This window comes from Heterodontus francisci, chromosome 36 (assembly GCF_036365525.1).
Source record: "Heterodontus francisci isolate sHetFra1 chromosome 36, sHetFra1.hap1, whole genome shotgun sequence".
In the NCBI taxonomy this organism is placed as follows: Eukaryota; Metazoa; Chordata; class Chondrichthyes; order Heterodontiformes; family Heterodontidae; genus Heterodontus; species Heterodontus francisci.
In genome coordinates this window covers 20,438,035-20,459,514 of record NC_090406.1, presented here as the reverse complement: position 1 = coordinate 20,459,514, position 21,480 = coordinate 20,438,035, and the positions used below count along the sequence as shown (strand labels likewise).

General features: G+C 42.5%; 1 protein-coding gene across 1 annotated transcript in view; it reads left to right on the top strand.

Moving 5' to 3' along the window:
* Positions 1-13,287, top strand: part of LOC137351639 (alpha/beta hydrolase domain-containing protein 17B-like) — a 72,299-nt gene extending 59,012 nt beyond the window's left edge. The window contains exon 4 of the mRNA XM_068016290.1: positions 9,703-13,287. Coding sequence (XP_067872391.1) covers positions 9,703-9,931 — 229 coding nt within the window. The 3' untranslated portion in view covers positions 9,932-13,287. The remainder of the gene's footprint in view (positions 1-9,702) is intronic.
* The last annotated feature ends 8,193 nt before the right edge of the window (positions 13,288-21,480 follow it).

Sequence of the window (21,480 nt, the reverse complement as noted above, 5' to 3'; positions counted from 1 at the left end):
GCTGGTGAAGCCTGCAGGCAGTAAAGTAGTGACTGGCAGTGGCAGAGTTTTATGTTTACCATTCTAGCTAGCTGTCTTTAAGTGTTTCTTCCACTGAAGTTGGGGCTTATCGTTCGTGGCTACAATATAATATAATGGTGTTTTGATTGCCATTTGGCAGTGTGGTAAGAATGATAAAGATGACAGTTCTGTAGAGCTGAAGTTTGGATATCTAGGAAATACCGAAACTTGGGGTGCACTCACACTCCACAAGTTTAACATTGGTATAAAGCTCAAGCTACTGACACTAAAAAAAAACCTGGAGTATAATTTGGGTGCCAAGGTCAAAACTGACTCCCTTTTTCAAGGCGTCTCACCCAGCTTTATTCTGGTGTCCGTTGAGCCCTGATGCCAGATTCGGCTGGCATGTTTACTGTAATTGCAGCATTGGGGCATAACCAAACCACTTCCCCCAGTGCTACAGCTGTAGTGTGACTGCACCCTACTATAAACCGGTGGAGAGGGATGCAGAAAACCAGAGTCATAAGCTGTGGTAGCTTCTTGGCCTACAGGATTTAGCAACACTTCCCACACAAACATAATAATGGTGAATCAGAGATTGAGCCTACCTCACCAAAGACTTTCCTTCCACGGCTGTGTTTATAGAATATTACATTTAAAGTTTACTTAAAATTTGCAGAAGACATTAAAATATGTCGTACAGTAAATAGTTCTGAGAACCAAAGGAACTTCCAAGGGGATATTGATCAGATGGTGAAATGGATATAAAAATAATAGTGATAGATGGAATTCAATGTTATTGAATGTGAAATAATGTGTTTTGGTTTTTAAAAAGTAATTGTACTTTGGGGTAAGACTGAGTGGTATGGAACAGTGGAGGTTCGGGTTCCACAAGAGTTTAAAATCAACATTTCAAATCAATAAGGCTATTTTTTTTAAAACGCAAAGAAAATAATTGAATACTGAGTTTTGTGGCAGGAGGCATATAATAAAAATTGTGATGTAATGTTGAATGTATATAAATCCTTAGTGAGACCTTGATTGCAGTTTTGGGTTACACACTATAGGACGGATGTTGACAATAGAGAGAGTACAGCAAAGGCTCCGTAAGATGCCGTCTGGAATGAGAAAGTACAAATGCAAAGAGTGAGTCGAACAACTGGAGCTATTTTCGTTAGAAGAGTGGCAACGAAAGGATAATTTGATAGAGGTGTGACAGACTAGATTTTAAAAAAAAACAATAATTTCCAGTAGTTGAGGTGTCTAGAATGTGGGGGCATTTAATCAAGTTAAATGTAAGAGAATTAGTGCAGAGCTGGAGAAACATTTTTACATCACTGGTTGGGAGGCTGTTGAATGCATTACCAGAGCTAGTAATTGAAACAGAGACCATATCAAAATTTAAGAATAAATTGTTATGGTAATTGGTTGAGAATTGGGATAAAGAGAATGTACTCGTTATTAGTGGAATGTATGTAACATGTGTTTCCCAGTGATCTGCACTAGGGTCTCAGTTTTTCACCATATGTGTAAATGACTTGAAGAGTTCTATATCTAAGATACAGATGACAGTAAACTAGGAGGGGCAGTAAATAGTGTAGATGGGAGCAGTAAGTTGCAGAGGGATATAGAAAGATTAAGTTAGTTGGGAAAAACTACAGCAAATAGAGTTCATTGTGGGTGAGTGAGGTCAAGAAAGGTAAATTGGAGTTTTTAAAAAAAAAAGGATGAGAAATGAATTGTAGAGGAGCAGAGAGATTTGGAAGTCTCAAGTGTGCTAATCGTTAAAAAGCTACAGGTACAAAAAGCAATCAAAACAGCTACTGGTAATAGAATTTTGGCCTTCATCTTGAGGGGGCTGGAATACAAAGGGGCGGAGGTTATGCTTCTATTGTACAGAGTCTTGATCAGACCCCATCTGGAACACTGCATTTAGTTTGGGGTACTGTAACTCAGGAAGGATATATTGGCCTTGGAGGAGTTAGATCACAGATTTAGCAGCATGATACTGGGGCTTGGAGGGTTAAATTATGAAGAGGGACTGCATAAACGTGGCTTCTTGTTCCCTTGAATATAACAGTTTGAGGGGTAATCTGACTGAGCTGTTTTCCCCAAACTGCTGTGAGTGTGAAGTCAATATCCATTTTTGAAATTGAGATCCATTAATATGGAGCAAAGGCTGGAATCTGGTGTTGAGGTACAAATCAGTCATGATCTGTTTGAGTGACAGAGCAGGCACTAGGGTCTGCATGGCTTGCTGCTGTTCCTGTTCGATAAGGTGGTTGAAAAAAAGTGGGGAGAAAAGGGATATGGAAACAGGGCAGGCACATGGGATTAGGACAACTACTCACGTGGAGGATAAAAACCAATGTGGACTGATTGGGCCAAATGGTGTGTTTCCGTATTGTAATTATCTCTTCCAGATACATTGAGTACAAGAGTTGGGACATCATGTTACAGTTGTACATAACGTTAGTTAGGCCGCATTTGGAGTACTGTGTGAAGTTCTGGTCGCCGCACTACAGGAAAGATGTGATTAAGCTAGAGAGGGTGCAGAAAAGATTCACAAGGATGTTGCCTGGTTTGGAGGGCTTGAGTTATAAAGAGAGATTGGATAGGCTGGGTCTGTTTTCCCTGGAGCAAAGGAGGCTGAGAGGGGACATGATAGAGGTATATAAAATTATGAGAGGCATAGATAGGGTAGATAGCCAGAGTCTGTTTCCCATGGTAGGGGTGACTAAAACTAGAGGGCATAGATTTAAGGTGAGAGGGAGGAGGCTTAAAGGGGATCAAAGGGGTAAATTTTTCACACAGAGAATAGTGGGTATCTGGAATGAGCTGCCAGAGGAGGTGGTGGAGGCAGGAACAGTAGCAACATTTAAGAGGCATCTGGACAGGTACTTGAATGAGAAAGGCATAGAGGGATATGGAATTAATGCAGGCAGGTGTGATTAGTATAGATAGGCATTATGGTCGGCATGGACGTGTTGGGCCAAAGGGCCTATTTCCATGCTGTATGACTCTATACCATAGTGGTCAAATCTTTTGGAGAGGGAAAAGTACCAGGAGAGTGTAACATTTCAATGCAACTTTTATCGTTGTGTTTTGGGTTGCAAAGTAGTTATAGATGAGGAAAGCCATTTTGCCCAACTTAGTTCATCTAACCAGAGAAATCCTAAAGTCGTTGCAGCATCCAATTGCTTCATAAATGATTCCAGAGTTTTACGATGATTGTTCTGTGTGTGAAGAATTTCCTGATATCAGTCTTGAGTTTACTTCTCAATGATTTGAATTGATGTCCCTTTTTTCTACTCTCACCATTTAATTTAATGTAATAAATCTCATTTTTGATTTCCATACCCTTAACTACCCTGTGTACTTCTAAAGCATCACTTCACAAATGCATAGTTCAGGTATTTGGCATTAGGAATCAGCCTCATGCCTTAGTTTTGTAAACAAGTGAGAAATGATTTGTCAGAACTGTATTCATGAAACTCACCGCCTCAACCTAGCAGCTGGACTGCGTACACACTAATTGGCACATTCCAACAGGAGGGATGTGCAGGATAGCACGGCTCACTTGTGGAGGATTCTTGCCTCTCTAAAGGGACAGGGATCCCGCCTCCTAAAACTTTGATGACAAAAGACTGGAGGATTGCTCCAGGGGTGGGGGGAGAGGCAGAGGTAGGGTTACCCCTGCCTTTTTGGCCCAATGCCGGTAGCTCCGCCTTCAGCACAAAATCCAATCTGTGGTGTGCATCACGGACATTTCTCTTGTATGGATGGCAGCGAATGGTGGGATATGGGCTCATCCTCCCAAATTCCCAAATAGTGGTTTCCCAATCTCAACAAGGCTGTCTGGAGCTGATACCAAGTGGAGACTTGTTGCTTCTCTTGAAAGTTTTTTTTTACAGTTTTGTCCTCGAAGGGACAGAGAAAGGTCTTCTGTTGCATACCTCTTTTGGACTTTCTGGGCCAGTGATGCAGCAGCAGCTCAAAGATCTATCATTTAAAAAAAAAATGAGGCCGCACTGCCACGGAAATAGCCACGGCCAGGCCCGTTATATTTCCAACCTAGGCAGAATCTGGCATTTTTGATTATAAAAGTTTCTTTTTTATGGCTCTTTGTCTGGTGTTAAGCAATTATACTTTTTAATTAACTATTTTACTGAGTTGTGTGATTTTTGGCAGCATCTTTGTAAACAGTGACTTAAGGAGCAGAGCCCAAAACCCCATCCTGCATATGGATAGTCAACTCAGATGTGTCACTAGAACAGATGCCTAGAGGAGCCAAAGCATTTCCTCCCAGGGAGGAAGAATGAGAGGATAAGACATCCCTGGTTCCTGTCACATACATACATCCCAGTTTAGACACACCATTGAGCACTGAGGACCTGTCTTCTGTTTTACATAAAATGATATAGCACAGAAGGAGGCCATTTGACTATTTGTGCCTGTGCCAGCTCTTTGAAAGAGCTATCCAATTCGTCTGACACACCTACAAACTAAAGACCTCCTGATAGGATATGTCTACTATAAAATATATTCCTTTTAATAGTGTTTTATTAAACACAAAGCATGCAAACATGTTGTGTGCTACAAAAATACACACATTGTGTAGTCTAAACCTAGTTACAGGAAGTGCAGAACTAACGAGCTCTGAAATTCTGTCTGACCTTTTTCCCCACAGAAATAAACACCAACATGTGACATTGCCAAGCAACAAAATCACTGTACACTCTAAAACTTGTGGACAAAGCTACTTGTTTTGCAAGATGGCCATTTCTTTCACATGCCACTAGGGAATATACATCTAATGTTTACTTAAAGGAATCACCCAGTAGCAGAAATTTTAAAACTGTGGGCCTTTATCTGCCAGTGGTCTGTAAAGTCATCAGATTTATGTCCATCTTATACGATTTGAGTTCTTTTTTTCTGCATTAAACAGTCGCTGCAATTCATGCACTTAGTGCATTTTTGAGGAACAAGATCAACTATTATATATAAATCAGGTTGTACTTTATTTGTTGACTTAATGACACTTTATTTCTGCTGTATGCTAATAAAAACATTTTCTCCAATGTTACCCTTCCTCTGTAGAAGTTCAGACAGGGTACCCAAGATAGTTAATATTTGCCAGAGATTCTTGGGAGTGTTTCATTATTTGTTGGGTGACAGAGTTCATGGAAATGTCAATATTTACAAGGAATCTTGACAGAAATGTTTGAAAACCACCATAATAAATGAATAGCCTGCTTAAAAGAAATGAGTAATACAGCACAAAAAATTGTCTATTTTCTGATAATTTCCAGACTCTTTAAACAAAATGCATAACCTAGTTCATTCTGACGCCCTGATTCAAAGAACAAACAACAGTACAGCACAGGAACAGGCCATTTGGCCCTCCAAGCCTGCGCCGATCTTGATACCTGTCTAAACTAAAACCTTCTGCACTTCCGGAGACCGTATCCCTCTATTCCCATCCTATTCATGTATTTGTCAAGATGCCTCTTAAACGTCACTATCGTACCTGTTCCACCACCTCCCCCGGCAGCAAGTTCCAGACACTCACCACCCTCTGTGTAAAGAACTTGCCTCGCACATCCCCTCTAAACTTTGCCCCTCGCACCTTAAACCTATATCCCCTAGTAACTGACTTCTCCACCCTGGGAAAAAGCTTCTGACTATCCACTCTGTCCATGCCGCTCATAACTTTGTAAACTCTATCGTGTCGCCCCTCCACCTCCGTCGTTCCAGTGACAACAGTCCGAGTTTATCCAACCTCTCCTCATAGCTAATGCCCTCCAGACCAGGCAACATCCTGGTAAACTTCTTCTGTACCCTCTCCAAAGCCTCCACATCCTTCTGGTAGTGTGGCGACTAGAATTGCATGCAATATTCTAAGTGTGGCCTAACTAAGGTTCTGTACAGCTGCAGCATGACTTGCCAATTTTTATACTCCTATGCCCTGACCGATGAAGGCAAGCACGCCGTATGCCTTCTTGACTACCTTATCCACATGCGTTGCCACTTTGTGACCTGTGGACCTGTACGCCCAGATCTCTCTGCCTGTCAGTTCTCCTAAGGGTTCTGCCATTTACTGTATACCTCCCACCTGTATTAGATCTTCCAAAATGAATTACCTCACATTTGTCCGGATTAAACTCCATCTGCCATTTCTCCGCCCAAGTCTCCAACCGATCTATATCCTGCTGTATCCTCTGACAATCCTCATCACTATCTGCAACTCCACCAACCTTTGTGTCGTCTGCAAACTTATTAATCAGACCAGCTACATTTTCCTCCAAATGTATATGTATATATGTATGTGTATGTGTATATATATATATATGTGTGTGTGTGTGTGTGTGTGTATGTATGTATACATAATGATCCCTGCAGAACACCACTAGTCACAGCCCTCCATTCAGAAAAGCACCCTTCCACTGCTACCCTCTGTCTTCTATGACCGACCCAGTTCTGTATCCATCTTGCCAGCTCACCTCTGATCCCGTGTGACTTCACCTTTTGTACCAGTCTACCATGAGGGACCTTGTCAAAGGCTTTACTGAAGTCCATGTAGACAACATCCACTGCCCTTCCTTCATCAATCATCTTCGTCACTTCCTCAAAAAACTTAATCAAGTTAGTGAGACACGACCTCCCCTTCACAAAACCATGCTGCCTCTCGCTAATAAGTTCATCTGTTTCCAAATGGTAGTAAATCCTGTCCTGAAGAATCCTCTCTAATAATTTCCCTACCATTGATGTAAGGCTCACTGGCCTATAATTTCCTGGATTATCCTTGCTACCCTTCTTAAACAAAGAAACAACATTGGCTATTCTCCAGTCCTCTGGGACCTCACCTGTAGCCAGTGAGGATACAGAGATTTCTGTCAAGGCCCCAGCAATTTCCTCCCTTGCCTCCCTCAGTATTCTAGGGTAGATCCCATCAGGCCTACCTTAATGCTTTGCAAGACACCCAACACCACCTCCTTTTTGATAATGATATGACCCAGACTATCTGCACTCCCTTCCCTAGACTCATCATCCACCAAGTCCTTCTCTTTGGTGAATACTGATGCAAAGTACTCATTTAGTACCTCGCCCATTTCCTCTGGCTCCACGCGTAGATTCCCTCCTCTGTCCTTGAGTGGGCCGACCCTTTCCCTGACTACCCTCTTGCTCTTTTTATATACATATAAAAAGCTTTGGTATTCTCCTTAATCCTCTTTGCCAATGACTTTTCATGACCTCTTTTAGCCCTCCTGACTGCTTGCTTAAGTTCCTTCCTACTTTCTTTATATTCCTCAACGGCTTCGTCTGTTCCCAGCCTTCTAGCCCTTACGAATGTTTCCTTTTTTCTTTTTGACTCGGCTCACAATATCACTCGTTATCCAAGGTTCCCGAAACTTGCCAAACTTATCCTTCTTCCTCACAGGAACATGCTGGTCCTGGATTCTAATCAACCGACGTTTGAAGGACTCCCACATGTCAGATGTTGATTTACCCTCAAACAGCCGCCCCCAATCTAAATTCTTCAGTCCCTGCCTAATATTGATATAATTAGCCTTCCCCCAATTTAGCACGTTCACTCGAGGACTACTCTTATCCTTATCCACAAGTACCTTAAAACTTACGGAATTGTGGTCACTGTTTCCGAAATGCTCCCCTACTGAGACTTCGACCACCTGGCTGGGCTCATTCCCCAATACCAGGTCCAGTGCGGCCCCTTCCCTAGTTGGACTATCTACATATTGTTTCAAGAAGCCCTCCTGGATGCTCCTTACAAATTCTGCCCCATCCAAGCCCCTAGCACTAAGTGAGTCCCAGTCACTTGTTGAAGTTCAGTAAGTTGCGATCCTGGAAATAATTGTTTGTGATATTAGTGTGCTACTTTAAGTGACGTATTAACTCATTTAAAATAAGTAGGTAGCTCCTCCATTAAAATCATCAAACTGTAATTTCTAGGGTGTGATGTTCTTCTGACTGCTGTCCTACCACTGCCTTTGTCCAACACTGAAAACTTGCTGCTGTCTCCTGCTGTGAAACTCTGCTGCATTGAGCTTCCATGCATTTGGTTCCTTTCAAGCTGACAGCAGCTGCCAAACCAGCCAGTCTCTAATGCATACATCTGGTCCCTGATAACTTCATTCACACTGGCAAACCAGATATCACATTTTCAACCAAAATCCTGCTGCAGCAAAAGAGGGCACTGCACCTTTTCATGGTGACTGAGTTCCTAAGAATGCAGGGTCTCACCAATGGAATCATTGTGGCCATATTGGCACCTTTTACCTGTAGCCTTCAGGTTTTTGTTGTTATTTGCATCATAGCATAGAGGTGGGTGCCAGAGCTGCCATGATGCATTCAGCCTAAGCCAATCTATAGTGTCATTGTTGTTGACCAGAATATCTTAACTAGATGGATGGATCCTGGATACTGCATGGCCTGCTCCATGTGGACCATATGTGTTCGCTGGCAGTCCCACTGCGCCTCTCACCTAATAATGAGTTTTCAGCTGCTGCATTGTTTACTGACAGAATCCAGCTGGTTTGAACAGAAACAATTGGAGGAATGGGAAAATTGCCCAAAAAGAAATGTTTTGTGACAAACGAATTATTCATTTACATGTCAAGAGAAAGTTGGCTGTTTCCATTCAAAGAGTAATCTATTTGACTTATCAGCGCTGCTGTTTTGAGTGGAGTACTATGCGTGTTGTAGGGACAAACGCCTGCCTTACTATTAAATGGAATTGGAATGCATATATGGTGTTTCTATTCCCCCTCTACTGTACTTCCTATAGACAAGTTGGAGTAGAGCAGGGGGAGTTTCACCCAGTATTTGGCTTGTGTTACAACTAATCTGTAAGTACTTAATGTCGAAAATATGTGGGGAAAAAGGGTGTGTTACGCTTCTCATTGTCAACGTTTTGGCCTAAGTTCCTTGTGGATCTAGGCTAGGCAGAGCTGGATGTGTGCTCTAGAACATACATTGCTGTATCCCTACCCGCCTCCCAGTTTTCCACATGACAGCCCCAACCATGTCAAATATGCATGTCCAGACATAAGCAAAGGCAAAATCTTCATGCTTCCTGCCATTTCCTCTGTTCCATGACAGTGTTAATCCCCAGCACCCAACATTCTGATGTGGTCAGAAGAGCCTTCAGGCCAAACACAGAAGAGGAGCCTCTATGAGCATTGCTATGCACAGACCTCAACCAAGAAAAAGAGGTTTGCAGTTTTTTTTTAAAAGGCTGCTGCAGCTCATTTTCACCCTCCTACTCTCTCGCAGAGACCCGTGATGCCTGTCTCTTGTATGGTGGTGACCCAGAAGCCGAAACCACGACTGGAATCAGGAGGGTATCAGTGGGATATATGGTAATACCTGTCCACCCACTTAGATCGGACAGCACAGTGCCAGGCAGAAAGCCTAGGCCTCTCTCTAAACTTTCACATGAAGAATGCTCATCTAGGTGAGAAAACAAATGCAAACGGGGCCAATAGAACCCAGCAAGAGTCAACACCTTGAGGAAAAGAGGGAATTGGAAAAAATAAAGCACACTCCTCTCTGCAAAAAAACCTTTTAAAATAAAGTAAAATTCACCAGGTCTGAATTGATCCGTTGTTATTCACACTGAATCAAGTAAGATATCTTTTATTTTGACACTGTGACTGTTAGTTTTCTTCTTGTATTTTACAGCATTGATAAAATCTCCAAAATCACATCTCCTGTGTTGATCATCCATGGCACCGAGGACGAGGTGATCGATTTCTCCCATGGCCTGGCGTTGTACGAACGCTGCATGAAAGCAGTGGAGCCGCTGTGGGTGGAAGGGGCCGGTCACAATGACATTGAACTGTACAGCCAGTACCTGGAACGGCTCCGAAAGTTCATCTCGTACGAAGTGGTAAATGTGCAACGAAATTGAATGGAACCAAGAACAAACATTTTGGAGAGTCTATTTTTTCAGGAGAACTTTGGATAGCATCGGAAACACAAACACAACCATGATGTTTTTTTAAATTCAAGTTGGGTGCTAGTGCAGGTAAAGCATAGAAGACAGATGTGATGCAGCGATTAGCCTTGAAAGTATTGCTAATTATTTACAACCATAGTAAATTGTTAATTTTCTATTTGTAAAAGAATTTGTAGGGATGAAACCAGAGTAATGTTCAACTTGTCCCTTTAAGAGATAGGCCGCCTTATGTGATCGCTTTGGTCTTCTTGGCTGTAAGGGGAGATATATAGTGTATTTTTAAACAGTTTCATTTCTTCAAATTATGGTAAGTCATCCTTGGATAGCAGTTTTAAGATGGTAGTAATCTCATTCAGAAAGGGAAGGAAGTGTTGCCACAAAAAATTGGCCAAAATGACCAAGTTAACTGCATTGCAAGGCTCTGCTCTTAGAGGCAAGACTCCATGCTATTTTCTCATCCCTTTAATACTGAGAATGTTGATCTGTCATTTATGTCAACTTGTGATGTATCATAGCCCCTCCCATACTCCTAGATGAGCTGCCATATTTTGGCTCCATTTAAACATGCACTGAGGAGTAGGGAGGATTTTGGGATATTGTATCCAGTAAGCAAGTCACAGGTATTAAACTCTTCGCCCTGTAACTTATTGGTAGTGCGTGTTAGAAATGGTACAGCTTAGCACTGTAGAATTGAATCTTTGTTGGAAAAGAATACCTGAGACAATAATCAATGAGAGCTTGATTGAAAAAGAACCAGCCTGGAGAGAATCTAATAGAAAAATGTTTTATGTAAGAAAAAAAATCAACATTTGCTGACATTTATTTTATAAATGTGGTTTAGTTTAAGGCTGCGAATGTAAAGTGAGTTTAGTAGCCAGCTCAGTGTACCAAAATCCTAAACTTGATGTTTGTGCATTACTCCTGCCATCCTGCAGCCAGTAGGTCAGGATTTTTCAGTGTTCATTGGGATGCATTTTCAAATGTCTGGAGTAGCTGAATCTGACCAAATTGCAACCCAGTGGTGCCTTTTACAGCAAAGACCTGGTGCTTTGAGATTGTTTAGGGCACTGAACTATTCCTCAGCTGTTTGGCAGCAACTTGGTAGATCTATTGAAGTTTAAGTGTAGCTGCTTGTGGCCTGCATTTTGTATTGTAAGCTGTCCAGAGCAATCAAGATTTAATGGATTCTGAAATCCATCTTTAAGAAATTTCCCTTGATGGTTAAGTACGGATAAGTGTACTGCACAGTGTGAAACTGAGCCATACAGACCCAGGAGGGTCCTAGGTCTAAGTCTGAGTTTGTGCTGAGTTAGCTGATCTCAGCTGAGATGAGGTAGAGGAGCGAGAAATCTGACTGTCCCTGGGTGAAGGAAAGAGGAAAAAAAAAATCAGCTAGGGCTTCCACTCCTGATTGCTATCCAGTAACTGCTGCTAGTTATTGTGTACATGTGTGGGTTTTGGGTGAGAATAGGATCAGGCTTGACTATGATTTCCAACTTGCCTCTTTTTCCCCCTCTCACAAGGTCAGCACTTGCATTCTAGGCTCACAAGTGATGAATGTTCTCTTGCATAAGGTGAGGGCAGCCAGTACATTTGGAAGTGTCCCAGCATGAGGCGGGTGCTTTCAGGAGAGGAAAGGAGAAAACTGGAGGGGCAAAAACAAAAATCCATCTCATTTACTGACACCCAGCAAGGTGACATCGCATACATTATCCTATAAGATCACCAGAATGGTAAACATGACTGTAATATAAACTTAATTATCTGTAAGGGTGTGCAGTAAATCACAGTTTCAAATCCACACTACTGCTTTTTACATTTGTTAAATGAACTTTTTTTTTGTGATTTTCGCAATCGACAAACACTAGGACCTGAAGCAAATAAATAGACCTCATATTCCACTAATTTTATAAATATCAGTAATTAGTAGGGTTGAATACTCTTAAATATCTGGAAATGTTAAATTGGGGAAGGAAGGTCCTGTATCCAGAATTATATGGAGGCTAGTCCAGCTATATTTAATAACCCTGTACAATCCAGGAAAGGTACTTGATTTTATTCCCAGTCTGTGCTGAGTTAGCAGTCATGGGTCTTTAATGCCATTGGACTAGCAAAGGGAAAAATCAGCCTTCTGGTCATTAGCCAATGACTTGTTGGAATGTGCAGTGTGTGGACTTTGAGTGAGCAGGATCAGGCTAGGTTGTGATGCTCCTCATAGTTGAATAACCTGATGAAGCTCCCCACCTAGGTTCACAAATGAATAGTCCATGGCTGAGATACCAGAGTACAGTTGGTGCTGGGGGAACAGAATACTTGCATGCTTGGTACCTATTGGAAGGGAGGGGAGAATAATTGGACAACTGCGGAAAAACATTTTCATCAAATTTAATGGGAATATATACTGACTAGAAATGAGTGTCTGTCTGTGATATTGGCAAACAAGCACTTAATGTACTAGCAGGACATTCCTCAATCTGCTATTTTAATTAATTGGTTTGTTTTAAACAGGTTAACAAATAGCAGGCAGAGAATCATTAGACAAACATTAAGCTTTTGTATATTAATATCACAAACTACTTTCTAGGCTAAAGTAATTACAGTCACTGGGTGTGGGTAGGGTCCTTGATTAATTTCTTGGTCCTGGGCTTTAATGGTGCCCTTTGCACCCTGCAGGTGTTCATATTTTAACGCCTCCATATTAAGTGCATGATGGTTATAAATGTGGATATGCCCAGTATCAGATGATAGAAATCTTTTAAATAGAACATTGGTTCTAAGGTAAAGAAGTATTTTTGAATTATAATTCTTATTGCACATCTCTAAATTGTTGCATTAAGTTAGTAGTTAACAGGTGGTGGAGAACTGAAGGGGTGAGAATCTCAATGTTTCACTCCCTGGTGAGAACTGGGCATGTGTATTTCAAAATTGGGCAATCACAGGTTAAGAGTATGCAGTTTTGCTATATCCATTCCCAGAATGTGCCCAGGAGTGGTGCAGTTTAGACGTTTCACCCCTAAAATAATAATTTTTAATGTTCAATAGATAATAGACATGCAAAGGTAAAATGGTGCAATCGTCAAAAGTGGTAAAATGGGAGGCAGACAGAGAGGGATTGAATGTAAATGTTAACCAGCTGTGCTAAAGTACTTTTGGTCACTACATGTCCTTTTCTTTTTAAGGCTGCTGTTGGCAGCCTTGCCACTGGATTGTTCTCTATTTTGAAGCAATTATTGTTTGCAACAACGACAAAAAAAATTCTTTATTGCAACATTATATTAAACGTATTTAACTGAAAATTTAAAAACAAATTTTGACGAAGTAGTTATTCTGTCATTTCACCATGGGATCTCTGATGACATTGTAAACCACACACACAGCTACTGAAGAGTCATCATGTAGAAGTAATGGCTTTTACCATTGGCTGCTACTTCATCAGTAGACCATGTTTATCAAGCAGTGTTACTGATTATTGAGGGCTGTCCTCCAGCCAGTGATATTGGATGGCGTTATAAGGGACTGGGAGTATCCAGGCATTTCTCAGCGAACCATGGCATTCCTTTTGGCATGTGGTAGTGTGTTCTTGCCAGACCCGACTACAGACCTAGTGAGCACCTTGAAAAGTGGACTTATCAGTGGGATAGGATGGAGGGTGTCTTCACGTGCTGTATTACACTAATGCACAGATCAATAAAGGATCCTGGGTGTAATAATTGAAAAATGCAAGAAACATTTAGAACATGATGACTGGCACGATGCACGCTGTTGTGTGAAAGTCCTTACACCACACTCCATAGGTTGTATAACCAAATTGGAATCACAGATAATTGCTATGACAGCTCCTGAAGGCCCGATATGTATGAACGTATGTTAATTTATCTGGATAAAAAACTGATGAACAACTACTAAGAGAGGCAAGCAGCTGCTGCTGAGGCTCCATACCTCTTGACTGGAGAATTCCCATGTTACGATATGTGTGATATGTGTCCATGCTTTGGGTCAGAAGGATATGGCAATGCAGTGACATTGTTTATGGTGAGCTGTGCTGCTTATGCTAGTTGTGAGGAGCTTCTGTTACCTGCTACCTACTTCAAAAGGGTTCAAATCTTCACTGGTCAGTTGACTAAGGACCGACTGGTAAATATCCCCCCTGGGGAGGGAGAAATTGGCTTTAAGCTAACATGCCTGGCAAAGGAATTTTGGTTCCCAGTCAAATTGAACTTGGCAGGTCAGGAGTACTCCAGGGCACTGGCTATGAATGACCAGCCAGTCTGGCTCACTCATGGAGCCTAGAGGGGCTGACTTGTTACTCCAGGATGGGATTCTTCCTACTCAATTATTGCAAACCTTACAAGCCTCATTAATGGGTTGAGTGATCTTAGATGGACAAACAGTGATAAGGTGGGTTTTATCTAGTTAAACACCAGCAGTACCATTGCCTGCACTTGGGGATCCCTGAGATTTGCCTCCATCAATCTGTACCTAAGCTCTTTAAATCTGGAAGATGTGTTTGAATGGGGAGAAATATCGGTCAAACAGAGACACTGTAGCTTGGCTTGGAGGTTCCAAAGAAACTTTAATTCCTGTCATGCTTAAGGTTACTCTCAGGAATGCTGCAACATTGCTGATCCTGGATTGATGGGGCATGGATCTGCACCTGTGATTTCTTCACCCACTCAGCTCCTGCATGTGACAGGTGGATGCAGAAAGAGGAAAACAAAACGTATTTTCTGTAGTACTTGGGCTCTATCACTTACTGTGTGGATTGGGATAACCCAGCCTCCAAATTTCATTCCCTTGCATACTTTTGCAAGAAAGGGAACAGCACTGAACTTCAGGTCAGTCAACATACCAGAACTGTGAATGGACCCAGAGACAGATGGATCAACGCTTCTGGTGAGGATCACAGGTGAATGGGGAATAAGGTGCAAATGGCTTCCACTCATTGAGTACCAATGCTACTAAGTGAGTCACATCAGGAGCCAACTAAACAGATTAATGCTACACATTGTGAACAAAAGCATTCAAAAACAAAGGAAATAAGTTTTATTTTGAAAGTAAAGCTGAGCATATAATAAAACAAAGATTACTTCCATCAATGAGACAGCAGTTGGGGAGCATTTGGCATTTTAGTACACAATAAATCCTCTTATTCTTTGAAGGTTTTGTAATATTCTGTCATATGGTCAACTGTTAATTTATTATAGCATACAGCTGTATTGTAGCATGTTTCAAATCAGCACGGCACAACAAAAAAGATGCCAGGGAGAAGTAATAATTTACTTACCTGAGGATATTTACTGTAATATAATGACAATAAAGAAATGGTGGAATTGAAACAAAACAAAAAGTGCTGGAAATACTCGGTAGGTCTGGCAGCATCTGTGGAAAGAGAAGCAAAGTTAACATTTCAGGTCTGTGACCTTTCATCAGAACTGGTAAAATTGAAGCCTTCATGGTTGTAGAATATGACTGAAATATATTGTGAAAATGCCACTGATTCAGGTCAGACTTCTGCTTTAATTACCAAGCTTGGCAGTCTTTAGGGATTTTCCAGCTGCTGAGTATATTATTCATATTTTTAGTATTTTCAGCAACTCATATTTTCTGTTTATCCTCCGCTCGCCATTTTCTGTGTTTTTTTAAATTGATACTTAAAGCTATTTTTTCAGTGAGTTCTAAATGACAAAAGAGAGCAAGCAAGTTTGCATTTATATGCCATCTTGATAATACTCCAAAGTGAGCCACAATTTATAAAACAAAACACCCAAAGGTGCTACTGACACATCACTAAAATGTAACTGTACAGATTAACCCAGTACTGAATGTCTTTTGGAATTTGCACATTTGTTAACTGCCAAAATCCTTTTACTTTGCAGCTAATTAATTACTTTTGATGCGTAGGCAAACACAGCAGCCAATCTGCACAGAACAAGGCCCCACAAATGGAAAATTTTGAATGGCCAGATAATCTGTTATGGTGGTGTTAGTTGAGGGATAACTGTTGGAATTCCCAACTCTTTTTCATATTGTGCTACAGTATCTTAGATCCACCTGGAGCATGGTGTCATGATTCTATAATGAAAAGACTAACTGAAGCCCTAAGTATATGGTTCTTTAAAAGATTATTTTAGCACAATAGGAGCATTACAGTTGGCCACTGCTACACTCTGTTTAGGAAAGGAAAATCAGCGATCCAGATTATGATAATGTCCCTGAGAGAAACCTGTGGGTATGGACAAGGTTGGATACAGCTGTGATGTAAGATAGCCTCCTGCCACACAGTGTTAGTTATTCATGGATAAATAGTAGCCACTCCAAGGGAGAGGAGAGAATAAAAAAGATAGTTCAGGACATGTCGTACCTCAGACATTGCACTGTTTGATGCAAAAGAATCAACGTCAACTTCTCATTCCATGGGAAACTCCTTGAAATTTGCCGATCAAGTATTTTGCACATGCTCATTTTCAAAACTCTTGTATGAAATGATTTCAAAATGTTACTGTGTAATGCTAAACATACTGATTGTCATAGTGTTGAGCAATCTTCAGAATTGACCCTTTTCATAATTGCAGGTTTTACATTCTTGTACTTGCGTTTCTTCAACTAAACCAACTTTCTGCATGCCTCATTCATCTTTACTGTCCTCATACAATTGTAAGTATGATTTCTTTTTTCTGTAGGGTCAGATAGGGTAGCTGTAGGCTGCAGGAAGATATCAATGGGATGGTCAGGGGGGCAGAAAAGTGGCAAAGGAATACATGATTAATGGGAGAATATTAAGAGATGTAGAGGAAGTGAGGGACCTTGGGGTCAATGTTTGCAGATCTCTGAATGTAGCAAGACAGGTCAATAAGATGGTTAAGAAGGCACATGGAATCCTTTCCTTTATTACCTGAGGTGTAGAATATAAGAGCAGGGAGGTTATGCTGGAACTGTATAAATCATTGGTTACGCCACAACTTGAGTACTGTGTGCAGTTCTGGTGACCTCATTATAGAAAGGATCTGATCGCACTAGAGAGGGTACAGAAGAGATTTACGAGGATGTTGCCAGGACTGGAAAAATGCAGCTATGCAGCAATAGGCTGGGGGGACATTTGATTGAAATGTACAAAATTGTGAGGGGTCTGGATTGAGTGGATTTGAAGGGGCTATTTGCCTGAGAGAGGTCAGTGACGAGGGGGCATAGATTTAAAGTGATTGGTAGAAAGATTAGAGAGGAGATGAAAAATGTTTTCACCTAGATGGTGGTGGGGGTCTGGAGCTCATTGCCTAAAAGGGTAGTAGAGGCAGAAACCCTCAACTTATTTGAAAGGTGTCTGGATGTGCACCTCAAGTGCCGTAACCTGCAAGGCTACAGACCAAACACTGGAAGGTGTGATTCAGCTGGGTGGCTCGTTTTTGGCCGGCGCAGACACTGTGGGCCAAGTGGCTTCTTTCTGTGTCGTAAACATTCTTATGATTCTATGATTTCGTTCCTGTAATAATACCTTCTTCGACCCATATGTTTAGCACTGCAGCAGTTTGTTTTGGCACAAGGTGAAGCTCCGAGATACAACTGAAACACAGGCACCTAAACTGGTATTTTCATTATTGCCAATACATTGTCAGTTATGATACCGCAACCTTCCAGCTGCTGCTTTTAAAGAAAGAACCAGTATCGTGCCTTTCATGATGTCAGTGTCCCAAAGCATTTCACTTCCAATGAAGTACCTTTGGAGCCTAGTCATTGCTGTAATGTAGAGAAACATTAGCCAGTTTATGCACAGCAAGATCCCACAAACTGCATTGTGATAAATGACCAGGTAACGATGTTGGTTGAGGAATGACTATTAAGCAGGACATCTCTCCAGCACTTTTTCAAATAGTACTGTGGGATCTTTTATGTCCAATTGAGAGGGCAGGTGGAACCCTCAGTTTAACATCTTGCCTCCAACGACCTCAGCACTCCTTCAGTACTTCACTAAAGTGTTAGTCTAGATTATACTCTTGGGTCTCAAGCCTGAGGCTGGTTAAGCTTACCTGGTTAGAGTGTGATGCTAATAATGCCAAGGTCCCATGGTTTCAATCCCTGTATAAGCCATTGGTTTCAGTCATTGAGTATATTCAAGGCTGAAATTGATAGATATTTGAACACTAAGGGAATCAAGAGGTATGGGGGAATCGAGCCAGAAATTGGAGTTGAGGTGGAAGATCAGCCATGATCTTACTAAAAGAAGGAACAGGCACAACGGGCCATATCGCCTATTTGTGCTCCGATTTCTTGCCGCCTTGTGTAACCTTCTGTCTTGGAGATGAGAGTGCTACCACTGAGACTAGGCTAATCACATAAGTTTAATTAATTATAAATACATTTAAAAGTTAGTGGTTTATTGAAAAACAGAAATTTTTACTTGTGTATAAATGAGATCAGCTTCAGTATCCAAAACAGCAGCTGACTGCAAGTCTGGCCCAGTCTTTACAATATCGCTGGTTTAAACTGAGATTTTATAGATTCACAGATTGGTGTGATTAGTAATCACAAGCAGGAATGGAAGCTGCATGTAGCTTAATATTATAAATTACGAGGAACTGAGTTTAAATTGTAACTGTAGATCAGATTTCTGGATACTGTCTCTCGATGCAGAAATCAACAAGCGCATGGGAAAGGCTTCCACTGCTATGTCCAGACTGGCCAAGAGAGTGTGGGAAAATGGTGCACTGACACGGAACACAAAAGTCCGAGTGTATTGAGCCTGTGTCCTCAGTACCTTGCTCTACGGCAGCGAGGCCTGGACAACGTATGTCAGCCAAGAGCGACGTCTCAATTCATTCCATCTTCGCTGCCTCCGGAGAATCCTTGGCATCAGGTGGCAGGACCGCATCTCCAACACCGAAGTCCTCGAGGCGGCCAACATCCCCAGCTTATACACACTACTGAGTCAGCGGCGCTTGAGATGGCTTGGCCATGTGAGCCGCATGGAAGATGGCAGGATCCCCAAGGACACATTGTACAGCGAGCTCGCCACTGGTATCAGATCTACCCGCCGTCCATGTCTCCGCTTTAAAGACGTCTGCAAACGTGACATGAAGTCCAGTGACATTGATCACAAGTCGTGGGAGTCAGTTGCCAGTGATCGCCAGAGCTGGCAGGCAGCCATAAAGGCGGGGCTAAAGTGTGGCGAGTCGAAGAGACTTAGCAGTTGGCAGGAAAAAAGACAGAAGTGCAAGGGGAGAGCCAACTGTGTAACAGCCCCGACAACCAATTTTTTCTGCAGCACCTGTGGAAGAGTCTGTCACTCTAGTATTGGCCTTTATAGCCACTCCAGGCACTGCTCCACAAACCATTGACCACCTCCAGGCGCTTACCCATTGTCTCCCGAGACAGCGGCGACCGGGAGAGCGAGGTGGCAGCTGGTTTCTTTTTGCAGCGGCGACAGGGAGAGCGAGGTGGCAGCTGGGTAAGTAAGTCCTATATATTTGGGCAGCAGCTGAACCTGAGACACTACACCTGTAGTGTCTCCCACCCGCCCTCATCCTCTAACCAAAAAAAAAGGACTCGGTGGTGTGTAGATAAGGTAAGGCTTTTTCTATTTTTTTTTTCGTGTGATTGGTAAAAACTTTTTGTTCCTTTTTCATTTATCTAAGTTAAGCTTAAGATTAAAAATGGCAGGAGATCTCAGACCCGTGTTATGCTCCTCTTGCTCAATGTGGGAGCTCAGGGACACGGCTGAGGTCCCTGACTCCTTCATGTGCTGGAAGTGTGTCCAGCTGCAGCTCTTGTTAGACCGCATGACGGCTCTGGAGCTGCGGATGGACTCACCTTTGGAGCATCCGCGATGCTGAGGAGGTCGTAGATAGCACGTTTAGCGAATTGGTCACACCGCAGATTAGGATTGCTGAGGAAGAAAGGAAATGGGTGACCAAAAGGCAGAGAAAGAGCAGGAAGGCAGCGCAGGTGTCACCTGCGGTCATCTCCCTCCAAAACAGGTATACCGTTTTGGATACTGATGGGGGAGATGGCTCACCAGGGGAAAGCAGCAGTAGCCAGGTTCACAGCACCGTGGCTGGCTCTGCTGTTCAGAAGGGTGGGAAAAAGAGTGGAAGGGCTATAGTCATAGGGGATTCGATTGTAAGGGGAGTAGATAGGCGGTTCTGTGGCCGAAAACGAGACTCCCGAATGGTATGTTGCCTCCCAGGTGCACGGGTCAGGGATGTCTCAGATCGGCTGCAGAACATTCTGAAGGGGGAGGGTGAACAGCCAGTTGTCGTTGTGCACATAGGCACCAATGATATAGGTAAAAAAACGGGATGAGGTCCTACAAGCAGAATTTAGGGAGTTAGGAGCCGTTTAAAAAGTAGGACCTCAGAGGTAGTAATCTCAGGATTGCTGCCAGTGCCACGTGCTAATCAGAGTAGAAATGAAAGAATAGTCAGGATGAATGCGTGGCTTGAGAGATGGTGCAGGAGGGAGGGGTTCAGATTTTTGGGACATTGGGACCGGTTCTGGGGGAGGTGGGACTATTACAAATTGGACGGTCTACACCTGGGCCGGACTGGAACCAATGTCCTTGGGGGTGCTTTTGCTAACACTGTTGGGAAGGGTTTAAACTAATGTGGCAGGGGGATGGGAACCAAATGAGGAGGTCAGTGGACAGTAAGGAGGTAGTAACTAAAGCCTGTAAGGAACTAGATAATGAAGTCAGCGTGACTAAGGGGAAGAGTAGGCAGGGAGCAGATGATGAACGCAAAGGGACTGGTGGTCTGAGGTGCATTTGTTTTAATGCAAGAAGTGTAGTAGGTAAGGCAGATGAACTTGGGGCTTGGATTAGTACCTGGGAGTATGATATTGCTATTACTGAGACTTGCTTGAGGGAAGGGCACGATTGGGAACTAAATATCCCAGAATATCGATGCTTCAGGCGGGATAGAGAGTGAGGTAAAAGGGATGGAGGAGTTGCATTACTGGTCAAAGAGGATATCACAGCTGTGCTGAAGGAGGGCACTATGGAGGACTCGAGCAGTGAGGCAATATGGGCAGAACTCAGAAATAGGAAGGGTGTGGTAACAATGTTGGGGCTATACTACAGGCCTCCCAACAGCGAGCATGAGATAGAGGTACAAATATGTAAACAGATTATGGAAAGATTTAGGAGCAACAGGGTGGTGGTGATAGGAGATTTTAATTTTCCCAACATTGACTGGGATTCACTTAGTGTTAGAGGTCTAGATGGAGCAGAATTTGTAACGAGCATCCAGGAGGGTTTTCTAGAGCAGTATGTAAATAGTCCAACTCGGGAAGGGGCCATACTGGACCTGGTGTTGGGGAATGAGCCCGGCCAGGTGGTTGAAGTTTCAGTAGGGGACTACTTTGAGGATAGTGATCACAATTCCGTAAGTTTTAGAATACTCATGGACAAAGACGAGAGTGGTCCTAAAGGAAGAGTGCTAAATTGGGGGAAGGCCAACTATACCAAAATTCGGCAGGAGCTGGGGAATGTAGATTGGGAGCAGCTGTTTGAA